The sequence below is a fragment of the Pollicipes pollicipes genome, unplaced genomic scaffold (genome assembly GCF_011947565.3).
Source record: "Pollicipes pollicipes isolate AB1234 unplaced genomic scaffold, Ppol_2.1 Scaffold_6686;HRSCAF=7923_pilon_pilon_pilon, whole genome shotgun sequence".
In the NCBI taxonomy this organism is placed as follows: Eukaryota; Metazoa; Arthropoda; class Thecostraca; order Pollicipedomorpha; family Pollicipedidae; genus Pollicipes; species Pollicipes pollicipes.
In genome coordinates, this window is record NW_023596921.1 from 42,649,215 (window position 1) to 42,669,482 (window position 20,268).

Here is a 20,268-nt window from a genome sequence, read left to right on the forward strand (position 1 = left end):
AACCTTTACTTTTTGATGAGAAAACTGAGAGCATATATGATAGCATGGCATCACACGGAAAACGTAATATAATGCGTAGGGTTTACAAAAAGTGACAAAGCACGCAAGGCATATTTGACTACCAGTGCGTCAGCTTAGAGCAAGGAACACGCAAGAACCGATTTTTATCTTTGACGAGGCATAATGGGGTCAATTACTTGCCTAACAATGTCAAACTAGTACCAATCGCGAGACCTCGCTATGGTCAATCTTCTGGTATTTTCCGCTAGGCTTTACGTCTCTTACTTTGGAAATGCCTGAGGGTCACTTCGCCCCCCCCCCCATCGGTAGTCCGTGTTTTGAAACGCATCGAATCAAGGCGAGAGCCAAGCGTTTTCATTATGGTTGAACTGACACATGATGGGTATACGCTTTTGAACATGATATGCATGCTCGGAGTGGTTGGCAACTTGCCAATCATCGATCCAGTTCCCCACTTAAGCTCCACCTACAAGCAAAAGCTTACGGTGGCTCTAGGCTAAGGCGATGCGGGCTTTCCCAACCACTTCATCCACTTCCAGCAGATACGGTATAATATCCACCGATACCCCTTTTGTGCTATGCTGATCGGAATTAGTGCGCCGGCGGCGGTCGCATAACACTTCTAGAGGCCGTTTACCTTGGCAACGCTGACATAATAAGCTGACCCGGCGGCAGCCTGAGCAGCCGAGGCAGCTGAACAGCTGACCCGGCCGGTCGGCCGCGAAGCATTAAATCTTCAGCACCCGGCGGCAGTTAACAAAATGGACAAAACACGCAGAGAAAATCCTGGTGAGTTGTATTCCTATCAAAGTTAGGCCATTCCGCACAACAAATGTAAATGGATGGCGCTAGACGAGGCGCAAAACATGTGAGGCCTGACAGGCCACGATTCATGTAGCAAAAAACAACAACAGGTTTTATCGGCATGGGAAGCCTTTTAGAAGTATATGAGGGGTTGTTTAAAGGTATGTACACATTATCCCTCGCCCTGATAGTGGGATCAATGCGACCCTCCCCCTCCCCGTCATGTTTTTTTTAGAAGCTTTCTCTAGCATGTTTTAAAATCATGCCCAAACCTATGGGGCATTTGTTGCACGTGTTTTGATACCAAAAACGTGTCCCCGACCTTTCTGGCCTCTGAGTACCGACGGTTTTTAGGAACACTTTAGGACGATCCACGGCCGGCGATGGTGGCCAGCGGCAACCGACGAATCCGCCGGCGTCGCGGCAGACAAACACTGCAACATTTCTGGAGTCCTACATCAAAGATGCTCGCCTAAGTTCGCTTTGACATACTGATATCGCTGATGGGACATTACAATGCGACGTGCGCAAAATCATTTTGGCATGGGCCCCTTTGAACGGTTTTTTTTGGGTCTTCGGTGTCGCGAACTGCCCCCAATATTTTAAGGTAGTGCTGAAATCGTCGTTTTGGGTACAACATACAGCTGCTTAATTTCATTGCTTTGCTTTCTTGCATGAAATACCTAGAATGCCAATGAAATCCTTGTAGTCCAGGACTGACCATACAATTATTCAATATTACTTTTAACTTTCGCTCACAGGCTAAGTACAAGCGACTCCAGTTTATAGCTTATTACGGGTGTTGATTTTGAATCGGGCAAAAAAACCCCCGCTCAATCGATGGGGTAGGTATATTGGGACTCCAGTGACGTGACCAATCCCAATATGGATTCAACCACCTACTCCGTGTAATTTTCGGGTGTCTGTTTCAACCTAGGCGGCCATGTCACTCTCGCGGCCAGAATGAAATGCCCAAAAAGATAGATATAGCGATAGCAGAAGTATATAGAATTGCAGCGATGTGTGATGAGCTAGAACGGGATAGGACCGCTGTAGGTGTGGGGGCGCCCCCTGTCTCCCCCCCCCCTGTGTGGTGATTTTGAGCAGGGGAATTTTCAAGGGTACGGAGGCATACTCTGCCCACACTTAAATGCTAAAAATGCCATCGGCTCAGCCACATTGCCTTGATAGGTGTTGATTCAGATCATTACGCAATCCTTAGAGATGTCGACAACGTTTGCTAATGTAAATAGCTAGATACGTTTCGTGAAGGATGATGGGCTCTGATATGCTGATAATTTTTTGAACGCCTTGTCAATATATCAAAGAGAAATAAAAAACTTTAATGCGAAGGAGCATGCCCAGGTGATCATACCATGGGCAGCTTACTTAAGAACTACCCAACATAACACCGTATAGATTTAACAGCATAATTTTTGGCAGGTAACGCTAGGAACAGCAGCCCTGTCAGTAGTTCTTTTCTGCAGAAATAAAACAAATTATGTTTTGTACCAAACGACCAGTTTCTGATTTTTGTTTGTTTGCTCCGCGGGTATTTCTTATCTTCGGAATGAAAACCATCATCAGCTGACGCGGGATTTTTTTTTCAATCGCGCCGCAAAGAATTCCCCTGGACTTTAAGGCCCACGTGGACCGGAAAACTGACCTTTTATGGCAGACGGCATCCATACTACCCCTGACTATCTGATGGCTCTGCAGAAAGCAGGTGCAACCCACCGACGTCGCAGCAAACGACTAGCACACCGCACAGCTCATAACTATAGCCACTCAACCAAGGTGAATACGTATTACACGCTTGTGGATTCACGGTTTCCGAGAATGATTGGACCATGTAATCAGCTATTTCTCTACATGAATGTCTCTACATCTCTACAGGAGTTTCTCTACATGAATATCTGTTACCTGTGATGTGCAGCGTCTTTGGTATCGCAAAAGTGGCGTATGCATAACCGCATTTCATAACATGTGCGTTGTTGTGAAGGTAGAAACATAGCTGTCGCCATCGGAGCCCTATGATGCATTCACTGAGGCTAAATGGCGTCGCCTGTCTCTCACTCTGCCAAGAAAGTCTGACACCGTGGGAGGATGGAACCTCGTACATCTGGTCGAGTGCGTAGTGTTGTGGACCCATTTGGTTCCATTTTCAGTTTACTGAGCACCCTCGTCCTCCAGGGAATAACCAGAGCTAAAAAAAAGACAGTTTTCGCTGAATGATAACACTGTCCTCTGCCAGTCATGCTATATACAAAACATATGCATGTTAAGTACGAAAAACAAACAACAAATATCCACTTTTTAGACACCACGTTTTGCTCATGCGGTTATGCATGATACGAAGAATGACAGGCACACTATAACATTTTTGCAGAAATAAGCACCGGCCAGAAGCTTTTGGCAAACATGCATGGGCAGAATTTGGTTGCATTGATCAGCATTTGTAAGCAAAATGCACAACCGCCAGTACTGCTACTGCGGTTTTCACACAGTAACAAACGAACTGTGCCTCCATTAGAGGCAGAAAACAAAACAATAGAGGAATTTTGGCACAGCATTGAATGCACTCTTTGTTACGGAGCCAGCGAAGCGGATACTCAAGATTATATGTCATTTGCCACTTAAAGAAATACACCATCCAGGAACCATGCAGGAAGTTATTGCAACGGAAATTGGCCATTTCAATAGTCCTTATATACAGCTAAAAAGGCTAATCGCCTTGTAAGGAAAAAATATAAGAACTCAGGCTGCTCAGTTAATAATTTACACAAGCACATCAAACATAAAAGACCTGGCGGGCACTGACCCCAACTAGACCATAAGCGTTCCCTTGAAAGGGCAACATGTGGTCTGATTGGTACCAGCCGACTTGCAGCATCATTACCAACTAAATACACTCATACCAGGGGCGGATCCAGGATTTCGTCAAGGGAGGGCCACGCAAGATTGTGGGGACCCCTGAAGCTTGCCCTCCCCCCCCAAAAAAAATATCCTTGTATTTCGGTCATTACACTTTACAAGTCGCATGTAATATATGTACATATATATATATATATATATATATATATATATATATATATATATATATATATATGGATATATATGGATATGTACATATGGATATATATATATATATATATATATATATATATATAAAGACATACACATATGCATGAATTTACTTCTTTATATATTTAATAAATACGGAAACCCATCGTACTGTGCACAGCCCTATAAAGACAAGCGCGCTACGTATACATGCACATAGAGCTCACTCATTTTCTACAGACCACATTAAATGCTGTGATTTTAGCGCCAAGTGTTTCGGAAAAGCAGGCAAAATGAGCTTGACTTAGCTGCTAACAACAATCAAAACCAAGCGTGGACTTGATTCCTAGCTTATGTATTTACGACTAGCCGGCTGGGCGATGTTATCAGCTGATGGTTGCTGACCAGTGCGAAATTTGTCCTTTGTTATAAGGGGGAACAATATATCCCAGCATTCAAAATATGTTAAGAACGTGATGCACTGGCATCACAAGTGTCACACACTCAACAGCTAATAGAAATGACACATGCGACGTCGGAGGCAAGTAAAATTACGCTTGTCAATTACGCATGAAAATAAATCGGCGCATATTCGACTGCTGCTCTGAGGCAAAGGCACCAAAGCCAATAGGGACGGAACGTGAGCGTTCGTGAGTGCCGCAGGACGCCAACAAAGTGGCTCCCGTCATCAAGCATGGGGTCCGCAGAGCAAGCAAAAGGACCCAAGACCAACGTGGTGGGCCCCTGAACGATCGGTAGTGCCCTGGCAAGCTGACATATAAAGCCCCGGCCAGGGCACAGGACACTCCAAACAAAGGGGAATTATCCAAGGCCATGAATAAATACCCCTGTGCGATCACGAGTGCGCGGGCAGGTTAACAGCACGAGCATCGACAGGAGTGAAGGGTCTTCCACAAAGGGGACCAAAGGAAGAGAGCTCTCGATCAAAGTAGAGGGCCCCTGAGTATCGGGCGTCTCCGTGCCTTGCCTTATAAGAGCTCTAGCAATAGTACAAGGCCCTCCAAGCAAGTGGAAAGAACCCGAGGCTTATATGAATGGCCCCTGAACAACTGAGTGTGCCCTGGCATATGGGGCCCCGTGGAAAGCGTCTGGAGCCTTTCGGGCGAATGGGAAAAATCCGTCGATGAAGACCTGATCGATCAACAGTGCTCAGTCATGGAGGCAGACAGCGTTCCAACAGCACATTGGGCCCTACGAGAAAATACAAAGATATCAAGGGCAACGTGAAAAGCTCCTCAGCGATCAGATTGACCCAGCAAGTGAGCATACAGGGCCAGTCAACCAACAGAGTAATGCCTCTAGACAACGCAATGAACCCCAAAGTTTCCCCCAAGCAACACTTCCTCAATTGGCGAAAAATAAACTTTGTCTTCTTATGAACTATTTACTTTTGCGAACAGTTGTTCTCGATCGTCTGTAAGCCCGAAGGCATCCGATTTTGTTGTCTTTTTGTTGTAAGAAAACTGCGTCCATCCAGCCAGTTATGAAACCCTTCGGAGCCTTCAGGTCCCCTCGACATGGTCCATGTGGCATGATCCTGTGTCTTCCCTCCCCCCCCCCCCCCCCCCGCCCTGCATCTGTTACCGGCCCGAGCAGCTTTAGCAGCTTAATGGATGGGACCCGCCAAGAGCATGGGGACATCCATTCCAATAAGAAATACTCACGACGCAATGTGTAGGGTCCTGGACGATCGAGTGCGCCGGAGCAGGTTAACATATAGGGCCCCCATCAAGAGCAAAGGGTCCTCCATTCAAATAGGAAGTACCCAAGGCCCGATGTAAATGGTCCCAAAATGATGAAATGTGCCCGGGCAGCTTATCAGAAGAGGTCCGGTAAGAACGTAGGCCCTCCATATAAGAAGCATCCAAACCCAGTGCGGAGGGCCCCGAAAGATGGAGTGTGCCCGAGCAGATTATCAGGTAGCCCAGAAAGGAGTGTAGGGCCCTAAATTCAAACACCAAGACCAAATATATAAGGGCCCCGAACAATCCATTGTGACCGAAGCGGCGAACAGATGGTGTCCCCGACAAGTGCGTAGGGCCCTCCATTCAGATGGTAAGCACCCAAGACATAATGTGGACGGCCCCGGATATTCGAGTGTGGTCGAGCAGGTCAACAAATGGGACCCCGACAAGAGCTACGGCCTTCCGTTCACATGTGAAATACCCACGACACGATGCAATCGAATAAATGGGCCCCGAATAATCGAGTGCGCCAGAGCGAGTTAAAAGATAGGGCCTCCGAAAAGAGCGGAGAGCCCTCCATTCCAAAAAGGAAGTACCCAAAACGTAGATGCGGTGGTCCCTCGCGATCGAATGGTCCGAGCATTTTATCGGAAGAGGCCCCAACAAGAGCGTAAGGCCCTATATTCAAGTAAGAAGTGCCCAAAACCCGGTGCGGGGGTCCACCGAAAGATGGCGTGTATCCAAACAGGTTATCAGATGACCCCGATAGGAGCAGAGGGTCCTAAATTCAAGCACCAACAACCAAAGTGCAGGGCTCCCCGAGCAATCCAGCGTGGCCGAGGAGACGAACAGAGGGGCGCCGACAAGTGCGTAGGGCCCCATTCAAAAAGCCCATGCCCAAGGCTCAATGTAGACGGCCTCGAACGTTCGAATGTAACCCAGCAGGTTATCAGATAGCCCCCCCCCCCCCCCCCACCCTACAAGAGCGTACTAGACCCCATTCAGAAAAGAAGCATCCAAGACCAGGTGTGGAGGGTCCCTGAACGACTGAGTGTGACTATGCAGGCCGTCAGATAGGCCTCCGACAAGAGTGAGGTCCCTAAGAAAGTGACATAGCATTGGAAGCGCCCTATACCAATGTAGAGGCCCCATGAGTACATCGCAAATGTGTTGGTAAGTTAATCGAAACCCACGTAAAGGGTCTCTGGACAAGCGAGAATACGCGGCAGGTTAAGATATGAGACCCCGGCTATAGCCCACAGAGCCTTTCTGGCGAGTGGAAAGAATCCGTGGAAGGGCCCGTGACTGGCAAAGAGTGCCCCGGCACGCTAGCAGGAGGGGCCCCAACAACAGCGCAGGGCCTCCGAGCAAATGCAAAGAAATGGAGGGCAACGTGGAATGCTCTTTAACGACCGAAATGATCGTGGAAGTGGTGATATAGGTCCCCCGGAAACAGCATGGAGCCCCCTGGCAGTGTGATGCAGCTTTAAATTTCCAGTTCACAACTTTCCCAACCATTTAAAAATTTGCTTGACCTCTCATAGGCCTTTCACTTTCGTTTACAGCTGTTCTTGGTCGCATGGAAGTCCAGAGATATCCAATTTTGTTGCATTTGGTGTTAAAAAGCTGCACCTGTTCGGCCAGCTATGGGCCCCCTCGGAGCCGGTGGGCCCCTTCGGGGCCCAAGAGGGGGCCATGGCCCGTGACCCCCCTCTGAATCCGCCCCGACTTACAGAAAAACACAAATACATGGCCAATTTGATGTATTTGTAGCTCGCAGAGGCCATGCTAACACGCAATATATTCAACGAGAGCCACAAAGCGACGAAATGTTTGCCACCAACATCAAATACTTCTCCTTGCCCTTCAACAATGCCCTTCAACTTACTAGATAACCCGCACAGCAGCCTCGATGGCTGCTGTAAGATGGTGTCGACCTTTACTGAAAAGCTTTTGTCCTACATATTTCTTTACATCTGTAGTGATTTTCGTATTATGTCTCATGCTTTTCTAATGACGCGTCTTGATCAGCGTCTGTCAGGTACTGGGAAAAGAGTCACCGGATATAGATAAACCGATGAAGGCCTCATCCAAGAAATAAACTACACGTGTGTGTCTAGTATGAATTGTTAGGTGTATTCTGCGACGCTGGCATGTCACTTTGAGTGTAACCCAACCTTCTTGGTTTGCGAGTCTCTTCATACCGCTGAGATAAATCGTGCAACGAGTTTGACACAGACGGAGCAGGCGAGTGCGCGAAACGCAGACGTGTGTGGGCAACCCTACTGATATCATGCACGTCCGCGTGGTTCGTTTTATTATCTTGTTTTTAAGACATCGTTTGGATGGCGTGTTCCTTGTTTAATTAGTGTAACGGTGTGTGGTGTTATCCGTTTCGAGCCCATTTTATGATGTACGACTTCGATAATGTAACAGTGTCGGCCTTCTGCGATCGGTCCGCGAAATCGTCCCTTGCCGGCCGCCACCCCCTCCCCCTCCCCCCCCCCCCCGGCCGTGGATCGTCTTGCAGTGCTCGTGAAAAACCGTCGCTTCTCCGAAATAAGAAATGTTAGGGACACGTTTTTGGTGCCAACACACGTGCAGTGAAAGCTTAATAAGCTGCCAAAGATTTTAGCGCTGCTGCCCAATACTCGGGAAATGCCACCTTACACTAGAATCATGAAAAGAGAAAAGCTTGCGCCCCTAACATAACGAACAGGTTTACATATGGCTACTGTACACACAAACAGCATCGTGCGCGACACACTTCTTAAGCTTTTGTGCATATTACGCAAAGGCTTTAAATACATCATAATGAAATCCAACAAGCACAGCCTCCATCCCCCACAAAACATCAATAAGGCGAACGGAGCGAAAGCAAACGACACGCAGCGACGCAAGTCAAGGTTGGTGAAGTTATTTTGTCTTTTCCGCGCCTCGTACTTGGCACGGATCCAAAATGAACCTATGGCGATGCACAGGGATGACAGGGGGCTGGGTCCGTAAGGTCGTGCAGAGAATATGTTGCCACACGTTTTCTGATAATCCAACGACCCAATACCAATGATAGGAATCAGCCCGTCTGGTCGACAGGCGTACTTGGAAATAGATAGCATCCAATGTGGCAAATTGCTCCCCAAAGCCCCACTTGACAGCTGAAGGATTCGCGAAACATTTGACAACATCGGTCGGCTCCCAAATCTGTTCCAAAAACAATGCATGAGTTAAAGCAAAATGCCATGAACGATAATGACCTGGCATAGGCATGTGGCCGTGGACAATTGAGTGGATCACTGTTTCACATCACTATCGTCATTCACCGAATCATTATCACGTGAAATAAACGGAACTAAGGTATATTCTTAACAACTCTTTCTGGCCATTCTGGGATCGCTTACCATTTTTACGTCGTATTTGAATAGAAAATAGATGAGGGATGTGTACATCATGACTCATATGGGTATTCTCCGATGATAATCGAATAATACATATTGGCACATTAAGCCCCCAACAATATGTTGAAGTGTTGAAGTTTGCGTCCCCTGTCATGCATCCTTTCGCTGTCAGGCTCCCAAACAAAAATATCCCGGCAATAAAGACGCAATCGTGTGATTGCGGGTGCGGATGCGTTTGCCCCACCACTATCATATCCGCTCTCGCCGCATCGCCGTTTCCGAGATCCGTGATAGAGCCGACTTCAAAATTCCCAGCTCCAAGGTAACGTTCTTCTATCAACTAATAGGAAACGCAGGATTTCGAGAACTTTTGAATGAGCCTAGTTTGCCGTTCCAGCACTAAATAACAGCAAAGTGCAGCAGTGGCACCGCCACCGTTGGTGTTGGACACCCCCACACCATCGCGATTGGCTATGCAGGACTGTCCGCGGCGTATTTTTTATGCAGTGATCGTCACCGACGGCGACGATATCAGCCGTCCGCAAGTCGACAACTGGCGCGGCGCCGGGCTGCGGCCGCGCTGTTTCCAGCGACCACTTCAAACACGCTGTTAAAATTGCACGGCGGCTATCTTCAAACATCAGCAGCGACGCCACGCGAGCCTGGCAATGTTGCTGCCTTACAGTTAACGAGCCGGTAGGGCCCTGCCGGGCGTTTTTGCGACTGTCGGTCCCTGGGCGCCGCCGCCGCGTGCAGCGCGGCATGGTTGTTATGGAGCGCACGGGTTGGGCAAGCTAGTGGACCGTGGGCTTCAGGTACATGCTTCTAAGCCCATGCGCTTACCCACTCCATGTGTGTGCTCATGCGTGGATACACATTTCGGGTGGGTTACGGGTTCGATGGTGCACACATTTTCGAAAAATTTCGGGAATGGGTGACACATTTACGAAACATCGGAGACATGCTTCAATGCACGCTACGCGATGTTGCTGACTGCACTTTTCTTAGTCCTAGCTGGCTCCATCAACACTTATTTGCAATTATTAACGCAAGAGATTAAATCTGGGTGTAAACTGCCCTACCACATTTCCATCATTTATACATGAAGTGTTGGAAACGTGCTGCCGGTGAAAATGCTGGGTAACGGGTGAGTGCAACCGATTGGGAATGGGTAGCTGGTGGGTGTCGGCACAGCCCATGGGTAGCTGGTGGACGTCGGCACAGCCCATGGGTAGTTGGTGGGTGTCGGCACAACCCATGGTTAGCGGGTGGGTGTCGGCACAACCCATGGGTAGCGGGTGGATGAGGCGAAGGAACCCATGAAAGCTTCTAGTCAACTGGCGCCCACAACATGTCTTTAACTATGAAACGATGACGCCAGTAAAGAATCCGTACGCCACCCGACAGCTTTATCTTGTCGTTTTCGACGGAATTGCGTATAAATGGGTAAATTCCATCCACATGAACGCTCAGTTATGCTATACAGTGTTACAGATCCGTGCTAACAGACCTCTTACCTAGATGTGATTACTCTTTCCGATTTTAGATATGAGGTGCGATAAATGCGTTGATCTGTGTTGTGCTAATCTCTGGCTGCTCAGTCTAGCCATATCCTTTGTGTCGTTGAGATATATGTTGAACGCAAGCATTGGCTCAAAGTCGAGGCTATGGAGCTCGGCCGGCGCGCGCAGGCGCCTGCGCTCGGTCGCGCACCAGGCACCAGCTCCGGAAGGCAGGCCGGAGGCCCCCCATCACGTCACGTGACCGACCGGGGTCGACGGCGCCGGGGCAGGCGGGCCCCGCACCACCGAGCGTCACCCACACCCACACACACGCTACATCATGATACAAAATGAAGATGTGTCGGGCAGTTTAAAACGATGTCCACTGCAAATAAACGATAGTGATTCCGGGTGCTCTCACACCACAAAACGAAATCAAGTATTGGATCTGGCTGTTTTTTCGCAATGTGTACTGCTTAGACGCGGGGAAACATGTCATGTTTCAGGTAAGACATAAATCTTCGGATGGTTGATAGGCGGAATAAAATGCAATTCAAACGCCAAATGCTAATACCCATGGTCTAGCGTACTTTTCTAGCACGTCTTGGAGTCTGATCAAGTTTTATGTCCATACAGGATATGCCCAGAGGGCAGACATTTTCCGTGTCCTACGGTCCAAAAATCACCGGCGACATTTCCAAACGGCGAGAAGTTTTTTTTTCCACACGGCTCTTATTGACAGACCTGGACGAAATCTGCTCGTCCGTGAAATGTTTGTGGGGTTGTGCCACACCACCAGTCAGTGAATGTTATTAAGGCATGTTCGCTAAACCCTATCTGGTATAAGCATGCTAGGTGCGGTACCTTAAGCCCGGTACCTGTGGATGCTATGATGTACCTGTACCTGATGTACCTATGATGTACCTGTGGATGTACCTTATGCCCGGTACCTGTGGGTACTCAGACGACGCAACTGTTTGACTGGCGTGACCGAGATAATGCAATAGCACTGCACGAAAACATAGGCTGAATGTTCGTGGCACCATAGAAGCAACTTGTGAGTGAAACCATTTCGTCTATGTACAGCCAACGGACTGGGAAAGACTGGGCCGAAACAATGATGGCCGTTCAACAAATAGACGGAATGAACATCAAGTGGCCCAATTAATTACGCTGCACCCGCGGCTCGTGAGAAGGTGAACTCACTTGACCCAGCGGTCTCAATCGACAAACAAACTCGTACTGTGCCATGTCCTCGATTTCAAGACCCCGTTTCCAGCCAGTCGTTTGTGGTAACATAGTCCCTGGGCTTCGCAGTGAGTCAATGGCGCTATAATCCGATATACAACGATCATTGCTGCCAGTCACATGAGCCGGACGCTATCGTCAAGGCACCTGCTTTATATTGCATGAGACTGAACCAATCTCGTCTGCAAACAAAGCCCTTATGTACTTCGCAGACGGCTGGGAGGGACGACTGTCCCCTTTATCCGTCCGCTAAATAAGCCCGTATTGCCAAGAGGAGGCCAGCCAAGCACTCTCAACTTTTGTTATCAGGGTGCAAATTAGTCTACGTGGATAAAGACGGCTATCAAACAAGCGTGAAGCACTAACGAGACCTTGACAGGCGAAATAAATGCATCACATGCTATTCGTTGCCGTTACTGCCTCAGCATCAAATCCTTATCTCATTCCTCCCCTCTATGTCTCCTCTGTCTCTTCTCTGTCTCCTGTCCTCTTCCCCCTCCTTGCTCCCCTTTTCCCAACTCCCTCTCAATCCCATCAACTAGTTAACTCTGAATATGAAAAACCAGCAAGATTATGCCGGCACAGCATTCCAATGCCGTGACTTGAGAATGACGACAACAATCCAAGGCAATGCATTGTCGTGGCCAAAGAGCATTGTGGATAGGAAAACAGACTCCACATGCCTTACAAGTGTGTTCGGGTTTGGATAGTATAGACATAAACTACATCGTATAGGGATCGGCGCCGCAAAAGAATTGATCGGTTTCTTATCATCGGATTCATCGCACTTAGATGGGCAGGAATATGTCTACCATGCTCTGGGAATGGCACCTTTTACGCGTAAACCCTGTGAGCTACTAGGAAATGTCCGCCGCAGGGCGGCCGTGCCGCCGATAGGGGGGGGGGGGGGGGGGGCGACGATTCAGTTCAACGTCGCATGTGTTCTTCGCTCCGGGAGATAGTGGGCGAAAATTACGGCTTGCATGCGCTGATCTAAATAAACAGAAGAAACCCAACACTGCGACCTGGATTTTTCTGGAAGTGGCTGGCTCGATCTGGTCGTCACTGGATTTCGAGGGAAGCAAACATTGCGACGCATCGCTATGTTTATTCATCACCCCGATGCTTTGAAACGGAGCGAGAAATGTTGTATGTCTTTGGGCAAAAGACGTGAGGAATACCCTGAAAAACATTTGTCAGTAATAGGAAATGGAGGCAGCAAAGTTTGCTATAAATGAGCATTAACACGCGCCCGGGCGGCCGGTTAAATATCCTTCGCTCGGGTGGGGGATCAATTTGACCCCCTCCCCCTGGGAACTCAGAAACTAAGGGGGCTAGAGACACCGGATTTATGGAGTGCTCAGTCTTAAGGTGAACTCACCTAGGTCAAGGTTTGAGGTTCCCAGGTCATGATCTTCGGGTCAAATAAGGTCAAACAAGGTCAAATTTCAGGTTGGTCTCTAAAGGGCTCCTGGAACCTGGATAGCTTTTCTAAGCAAAAGGTTACATGCTCATCTAAGGTCAGTGTATAATGCGGTTTCTTTTATCAATAAATTCGAAATGAGCACCAGAAACTATCGCATACGGCAAGCCTTAGAGTAATATGGCAGGCTGGTCTTGGCCTTAGTCCGACCTTCATACCTGACACTAGGTCAATGTTATTTGTTTATTCAAATGTTGTGTTGCCTAAGAAACTGTCTCAGAGATGTATGGCTTCGTCTAACACCCCGTCTTTGGATCAGATTGAACGATGCCCTAGACATTGCCTTCACTGAAATCATGACCTCAATTTGACCTGCCATCGGTCAGTGACCTTAACAGGTACATCTAACTTTGTTATATTAAACGATCCGCTATTCAGTTGCCTACAGCTATGCAAAATGTGGCGCGACTACGCCTTGCCGTTCGGAAACCATCACTGAAACAGAACCCCACCCGAGCGCATGTTAAAGGTTATCGCACTGAATAAACCAGCGGGAAACAGGTGAGCAGCCGTTCGAAACCGTGGCCACATCTCGGCAGCGAGCGGTCGCAGCCACAAAAAATTGTCATCCTTCGAAAGGAAGCTGAACAAGGAATCGTGTCACTTCATGTGTGCAATAGCACGTGTCAAGCATCACATACACGGAAGTGGTCAAGATAGATTCCCCGTTTTCGACAATTTTCGACGACATGGCTGCCTTAAAGACTTGTGCGATGTAAGCTTGGGCTCAGCGATGACGAACCAAGAACTCAGTGCAAGATGTCATTGTTTTTACGCAGCGCATTTGCGTGCGCTACCATAAAAGCCTGCACCGTTTTGTCAACCACGATTTCAGTGCGACAAATCAGCACTTTCCGTCGGCTGATTCTTAAGACGCTTTAGAAGTGCCAGCAAGCGGTGACGTGAATTCAGATGCACCCACAGTAAATTGCATTCAGGCTCTTCGCACATAATTGCAACGTCAGGCGGGCTTTGGCGCCGCACCGCCTTGGTCATAATGATGCGAGCGTGACTCCCTGCTTGCTGTACGTTACGTGCGTGGCTGACACCATCTTTATTTAAGAATGTCCTATCGGTTTATGGTGTACATTAACAAAACAATGGCAAGAATATGCTGCCTGCGGCAGTCGGCTACGGAAAGAGTGGGAAGTGCTGCCAGTGGGTGCAGCACACTTTTCGTTACAGTCGTAACGGATCTATTTCGTGGCGTCAAGCGGGTAAGTTTGCCTGCAGATCGGGTAGCAGTGTCACTGTGTCGCTGCGCCTTGGTTTCCCATCGGCTTGGTTGCATGACGATGTGGCAAGACACCTCTGTACGCTATGAGAACGTTTGCCTCGGACTTTGATATGCGTCATATCCGTCTGCTTACCTTGTCCCCTTTTTACAGTTATTAGCATGACCTGCTTAGCCAGTGGGTTTGTTCACTCGCCTCGAGCGCAATGGTAGGGGGTGGAGAAACGGGCGGCCAGCATCTCTGTTTTATTTCAGTCAAAGCGTAAGTGTCTCAGGCCTGACGACGACTGGCTTGCGATGGTTTGCCGGCCTGGCCAAATGAATATGTGGTACTCAACTTTCTTACGCTATGGGGCAAATCAAAGGTGACCTGGCATTGAAGCTGGACGGGATACTTATCACAGCATAGAGCGGTTGTTCTCGACAGGGAAAATGATTTTCGGTGCTGTCACCGTATTTCTTCCTATCAGTTTTTGGTTAAATCGTCAAGTAAAAACTGATATACAAAGGCGGGTTTTCCTCACCATATTTCCTGGCACAGCGAGTGATGCGATGCACCAATAGACTGGCTGATTAGGAAATGTCAAAAAGGACAGTCTGCCAGCATCAAAATAATCTCAGCAGTCGCCTAGCGAAACGGGCGAGACACACTTTTACTCGCAAATTAACTTAGGGTGATGCACAGCATTACGGCTTTTAGCGCCGTGACAAAATGGTGCTGTAAAATGTCAGTGTTCTAAACGCCATAGGGAAGAAATCAAAAGCCATGCTATAACGCTTCGTCGACGTTGCGGGTTAGTAGCTGTTTTAACAGAATGTTTCAGACTTTCGTAGCATTTATTGCACAAATATGTTGACACGTAAGTGTGCTGTTCATAGTACAGAACACACAGGTTGGAAAAAGCAAGGCAAATGAAATGTATCACTTTTATGGTGGTGAGAAGGGAGTCAAACAAGATTTCTGCTGCAGGAACGCTATTTAGAAACAAAATTCTGGGCTATTGAGGAGAATTCCGAGAAACACAATGGTATTAGGGATAAAAGCCTACGCGTCTGATCTAACAATAAGTGAGAATAACACAAAATTAGATACTTAAGTTCATCGAGAGCCCAAGAACCTAGGCGAGAAAAAATGCAAGCTTTTCTCTTTTCTTTCGCTCTCTTAGTAGCGAAAGAAAACAGAGCTGGGAAGAGAGCTTGCCTAGTTCTTGCGTGAACACCGCCGTCCGCGGTATTGAATGCGACGACCAAACATGCCTGGCTGGAACTTTACCAACCCTCGCATCCTCCAGCATGGAGTCAAATGTTCTGCGGCCCAACCGTCAGGACAAATTGCACCAGTCAGCCAGTTCGTGGTGCGCGCAACAATTTCTGTTTAGCTCGTGTATTCGGCACTTGAAGCCACCCGTCCACATCACCCGGTGTGTTTCCTCCTCACGTACTGACCGGGTCTCGGGGGCGGCTGCGACAGGTGCAGATGTTGCACTGCATTTCGCAGCACCAGGGCAGCGGCGGTGAGAACACGCTGACCGATAGCTTCTACGTGGCCCAGCTGATACGTCAGCAGCGGCCCGACCTCTTCAAGCTACTCTCCGTGATGCCCTTCGAATTCTTCGACGTCGGCGTCGAGAGCGAGCAGTACCACGACAGCCCTTTCCACAAGGTCCAGGAGCACACGATGTTCAGGCGAGTGGGCCGCTGCAGACGCCGTGGCCAGCACGACAGCCCTGCGCGCATCGATCTCATGGGCCACGTGTGTCCGCTCGCGCAGGCCCCCGGTGCTACACGAGCCGACCGGCCAGCTCCAGCACTCACTCTCGTGCACCAACATTTGTTAGTCCCTTGCATTGACATTTGCCAGTATCGTGCGTTGACATTTGCCACTATCGTGCATTGACGTTTGCCAGTCTCGCGTGTCGACATTTCATTTAGTGTATCCAGTTCCGATAGCGTTCTCATGCTTTGATGGCCAGTTTGGCATGTCCAGCACCAGTCGCGCCTTGCGACTGACGTCGGATTTCGCGTCGTGCCGAGTGACGTTTGTCGTGCGTCTCTCCACGGCAGTCATCGTCACTCGCACAAGCAGTGTATCCCATGCGCCCCGGTCTGAGAGCCCGATGCAGGTCACAGTTGCTGCTCTGCCTAGCTTTGGGGTTCCGCGCCGCCAATGATTTCTGAGTGTGTTGTTAGGCCGGCGGCGACGCAAGACAAGCATGTTTCGAGAGCTTCAAAATCACTTTTGGTGCCCCCGCCCCCTACCAATCGTCTTTCATGAATGGCGCCTCTAGCGCACGCAGCCGCGTCGCCGCCTGTAAGTGAGCATAATGGTGTCGACATATGGCCGACAACAGGGACAACAGAGTTTGTAATCCCGGGGCATGGAAAACGCCAGGGTCAATCATTCATCACCCCGCGACATGAGACGAAAAACGGTCTGAGGCGTCGATCTTGAATTGCATTGTGCAGTCGTCCCAGACGCCACCCTCACGTGCGGTTAGGCTGTTCAGCATCGTCGGCGAGGAATGACAGCCAGAGGGCTCACTTCGACGGCTTAGCATTACCCCAGTTAAGGGTTCCCTGATGTCGGCACAGTGACCCAGCCGTGGAGTAGTAGGTGAGGAAAAATCAGGACAAGCCCTGGGGCGCCCGCTCCGTTTGATTGTTCTGGATCTGCTGCAGGACGGACAGGGAAGGCAAAGTGACACAAGTGTGCTTCAACAACCCAAGCCGCTCCTACCGCCTGAACGTGCCGCTCGAGTCGGTGAAGCCCATGTTCGAGGGACTGAAAATGTTTCAAGACCTGTCCATGCAAGAAGAGAATCATGTGCTCTACAAAATGGTGAACGGTATGTTTTAATTGACCCTTGACCCAGGCGAGCTTTTTCCCACCGTCCTTCGGGAGTTTCGTCGCCTTTGCACTACGAGGGGAGAGCCCCAGACCCCCTACGGTCTTGAAAACCAAGCAAGCGAAAAAGTGGAAAACGGCATTGACAAGCTGTTGTTGAACGACGCATCGTTTATGTGTGATTTAACAACGGCAAATGTGACTTTTGATAGTTGAAGCTAGGTCATAGAGGTTAAATGAACATGTTATACACCCTCATGTTATCTCAAAAACTAAGTATGCTGCGACAGTGCGGAAGACGGTTTTGGAGAGACATTGAAAAACTCTGTCAAATAGACATTTGTGAACATTGACACATGCGGTCTGTGATAAGGTAGACCAAGTCAAAAGTGTAAAGATGATTGCTGCATTGCCCCCCCCCCCCCCCCTGGCCATATCCAGAACGAAACAACCCACGTCAACCGGGGAAAGTTGCATTTAAAAGGCTTCTCACATGTGTTAGATATGTACCAAAAAGGGGGATGTTCCACGTTGGAGGATATTGAAGCAAGCAACACGTATGCCGAAATAAGCTGGCTTATAACTACTGGTATACTTTTAAGTGAAGTAGAATGCTGCAGACAACACAGTTTCTGTATTTAGTACATATGCTTTTAATTTCGTCGTTACTTGACTGGGTCATCGTGCCTCGCACAATATTTATTGAGAGCCCATTGGCAGCCGTTACATCTGGAAAGCGTGCTCACGAACGCCAGATATTAGCGAATCGACAATTACATCTGTCGTGGCCTTGAATGCCGCACGGACAATGGAACAGCGAGATTTAAATGACGTTTTTATAGCGTCATGGATGCTTAGGTGACCTTGAAGAAGTCTGCACAAAATGGTGGCACATCTTTGCCGGCGTTTTGCTCAGAAACTAGAGGAGCTTAGGTCTTAAGAAAAGCAGGGCGCATGGCTGTGAACTGCACCGAATGTTCTTCAAGATGGCCATTTCAGATAAAAACCACATATGAATTTGAGACATTACCTTTAAGCTCCCTAGCGTATGGTCCTTACAAACAGTCAGATCTAGTTTGCAGTTAAAGTTTGGCCTAGCTTGACCTAATATGACATGATCTTAAAAAACCGACAGAATGATAGTTGTGCACTTTGTCATGATAATGTTAGGAAAGGGAGGCTAGGAAACCTCTTTGGAGTGCAATGCCTGCAAGATGTAGGCGTTATTTGTCTCTTTTAAGCAAAATGCCATCGAAATAACCTCAAACAGTCGTCATAGTTCCTGAACCATCTGTCAGGAGCTTTTAATCTTTATAACGTGTATAACATGTAGAAATGATTTTATCTGATTTACCTAAATTTTAGCACCGTGCTATAAAACGTTCAGAGGCTACTTCCGAAAATCCTTAGGAAGCTTCTGAGCCCCCCCCCCCTTCGTATAAAGGAAGGGTTAGCATCGATTTGGACCGACCTGGTGGAAGATCATGTTCCCAGCCAAGCTGTTCCTTGTTGAAATAAACTATGTACGACCATGAATATATACATATGTGTGTGCCTCTGTACTTCAGCGTCACGTAAGTCGACGCGCTACTAAACGTGTTTCAAACCATGTCATGCTCTGTCATTACTTCACAGCTTTCCTCGGCAAATGTTATGTAAGCCCGCACAATTTTCATGCTTTCCTGGGCCGTCAACCAAATTTGAGAGCTAAGCCTGACGAATTTTGAAACCTTTAGGAAGAGTGTTGGAGTATCCAACAAAGAGCTGCAGGGTAGTTATGTTTGATAGCCTTGGGAACATTTGATTGGTGCAAAATCCGTCGGCAGCGGGCCGTGTTCAAGACTGTCGGCATTTGGCCCGCTCCCGCAGGCGACGTGCTGGTCTTCAACAACCGACGCGTGCTGCACGGCCGGCGGGGCTACACGGTCACCGCCGACAGCACGCGCACGCTCGAGGGCGGCTACATCGACTGGGACGAGGTCCTGTGTCGCTACCGCCACAGGCTTCCGACGCGCTGCTGCGGGCCGCCGCCTCGGCGCTAGAGCCGGCGGCCGCGCGGCACTGCGATGCGGACGGCTCGGATGCTCCGCTCGGGAGGCCCTGGGGGGAGAGCCCGGCTGGGGACATTGGGGCGCTCGAGAGGCCCCGGCTGGGGACACCGGCCGGTGTTGGCACGGGCGTGGGGGCGAGCCCGCTGTGCCCGCTTGGTCGTTTGGCCGGAGCGCGTCTCGCCCAGCGCCCCTACCATGGGCGAGAGCGGGGATCAAACACGCGTGGTTCTGTGGGGTACGGGTGGTCTTTGCCCACCAGCTGTTGGGCGCTGACTAACTGTTCGGGCCATTTATCGTGACGAAAGTGAAGGGAAGACTGACTGACTTGGATCCTACGCTTGGTTGAAGCTCGCGATGGTGGTCATGCTGAGCACTGTGGGTCAAAGTACGTCAAATGTTTATATTGGTATTGGTCGCACGCATGGCCGAGTAGCGTCATGCTCCCTCATGTCATCGCGGGTCATGTAACCAAACCAGTGGGTTTAAGCAGATCGTTGCAGACAACTTGCCGCTGTTCGTGACTTATCGGACTCGGGTGTTCTACCCGGAATCTAGCTTGGGCGTGACCGATAAGTGTTTTTCAGGTCCTTTGGAACGACTCCACTGTGATCCGGGTAGCTTTAGTGTTTTGTGGTTCAACGTACGCGCTTCGATGCGAACTCGCTCAACCCTTTGTCGTGCTGCATATCACGGCATTGAAGTAAGCGCTTATGTCCCACGCTTTTGGCGTTTTTGGCTTTTCACGGATGGAGCAATTTTACTTTGGGCGCGCTGTATGTTTACGCTGTGCTGCGGTACTGGGTGCAATTTTAATGCATTGTGCGTGTTGTTGCGTGAATACTAAATGCCTGAGCTATCTACGGCCTGAATATTTGAATAGGTTTGGATTGCACAAAGACCGGCAAGAATGTCAACT

The 20,268-nt window shown here is 49.0% G+C and overlaps 1 protein-coding gene across 1 annotated transcript in view; it reads left to right on the top strand.

Annotated features, from left to right (window-relative positions):
• Nucleotides 1–19,629, top strand: part of LOC119108379 (gamma-butyrobetaine dioxygenase) — a 31,008-nt gene extending 11,379 nt beyond the window's left edge. Inside the window, exons 6-9 of the mRNA XM_037231954.1 lie at nt 15,928–16,142; nt 17,136–17,302; nt 19,171–19,280; nt 19,612–19,629. Of these exons, the coding sequence (XP_037087849.1) occupies nt 15,928–16,142; nt 17,136–17,302; nt 19,171–19,280; nt 19,612–19,629 (510 nt within the window). The remainder of the gene's footprint in view (nt 1–15,927; nt 16,143–17,135; nt 17,303–19,170; nt 19,281–19,611) is intronic.
• The last annotated feature ends 639 nt before the right edge of the window (nt 19,630–20,268 follow it).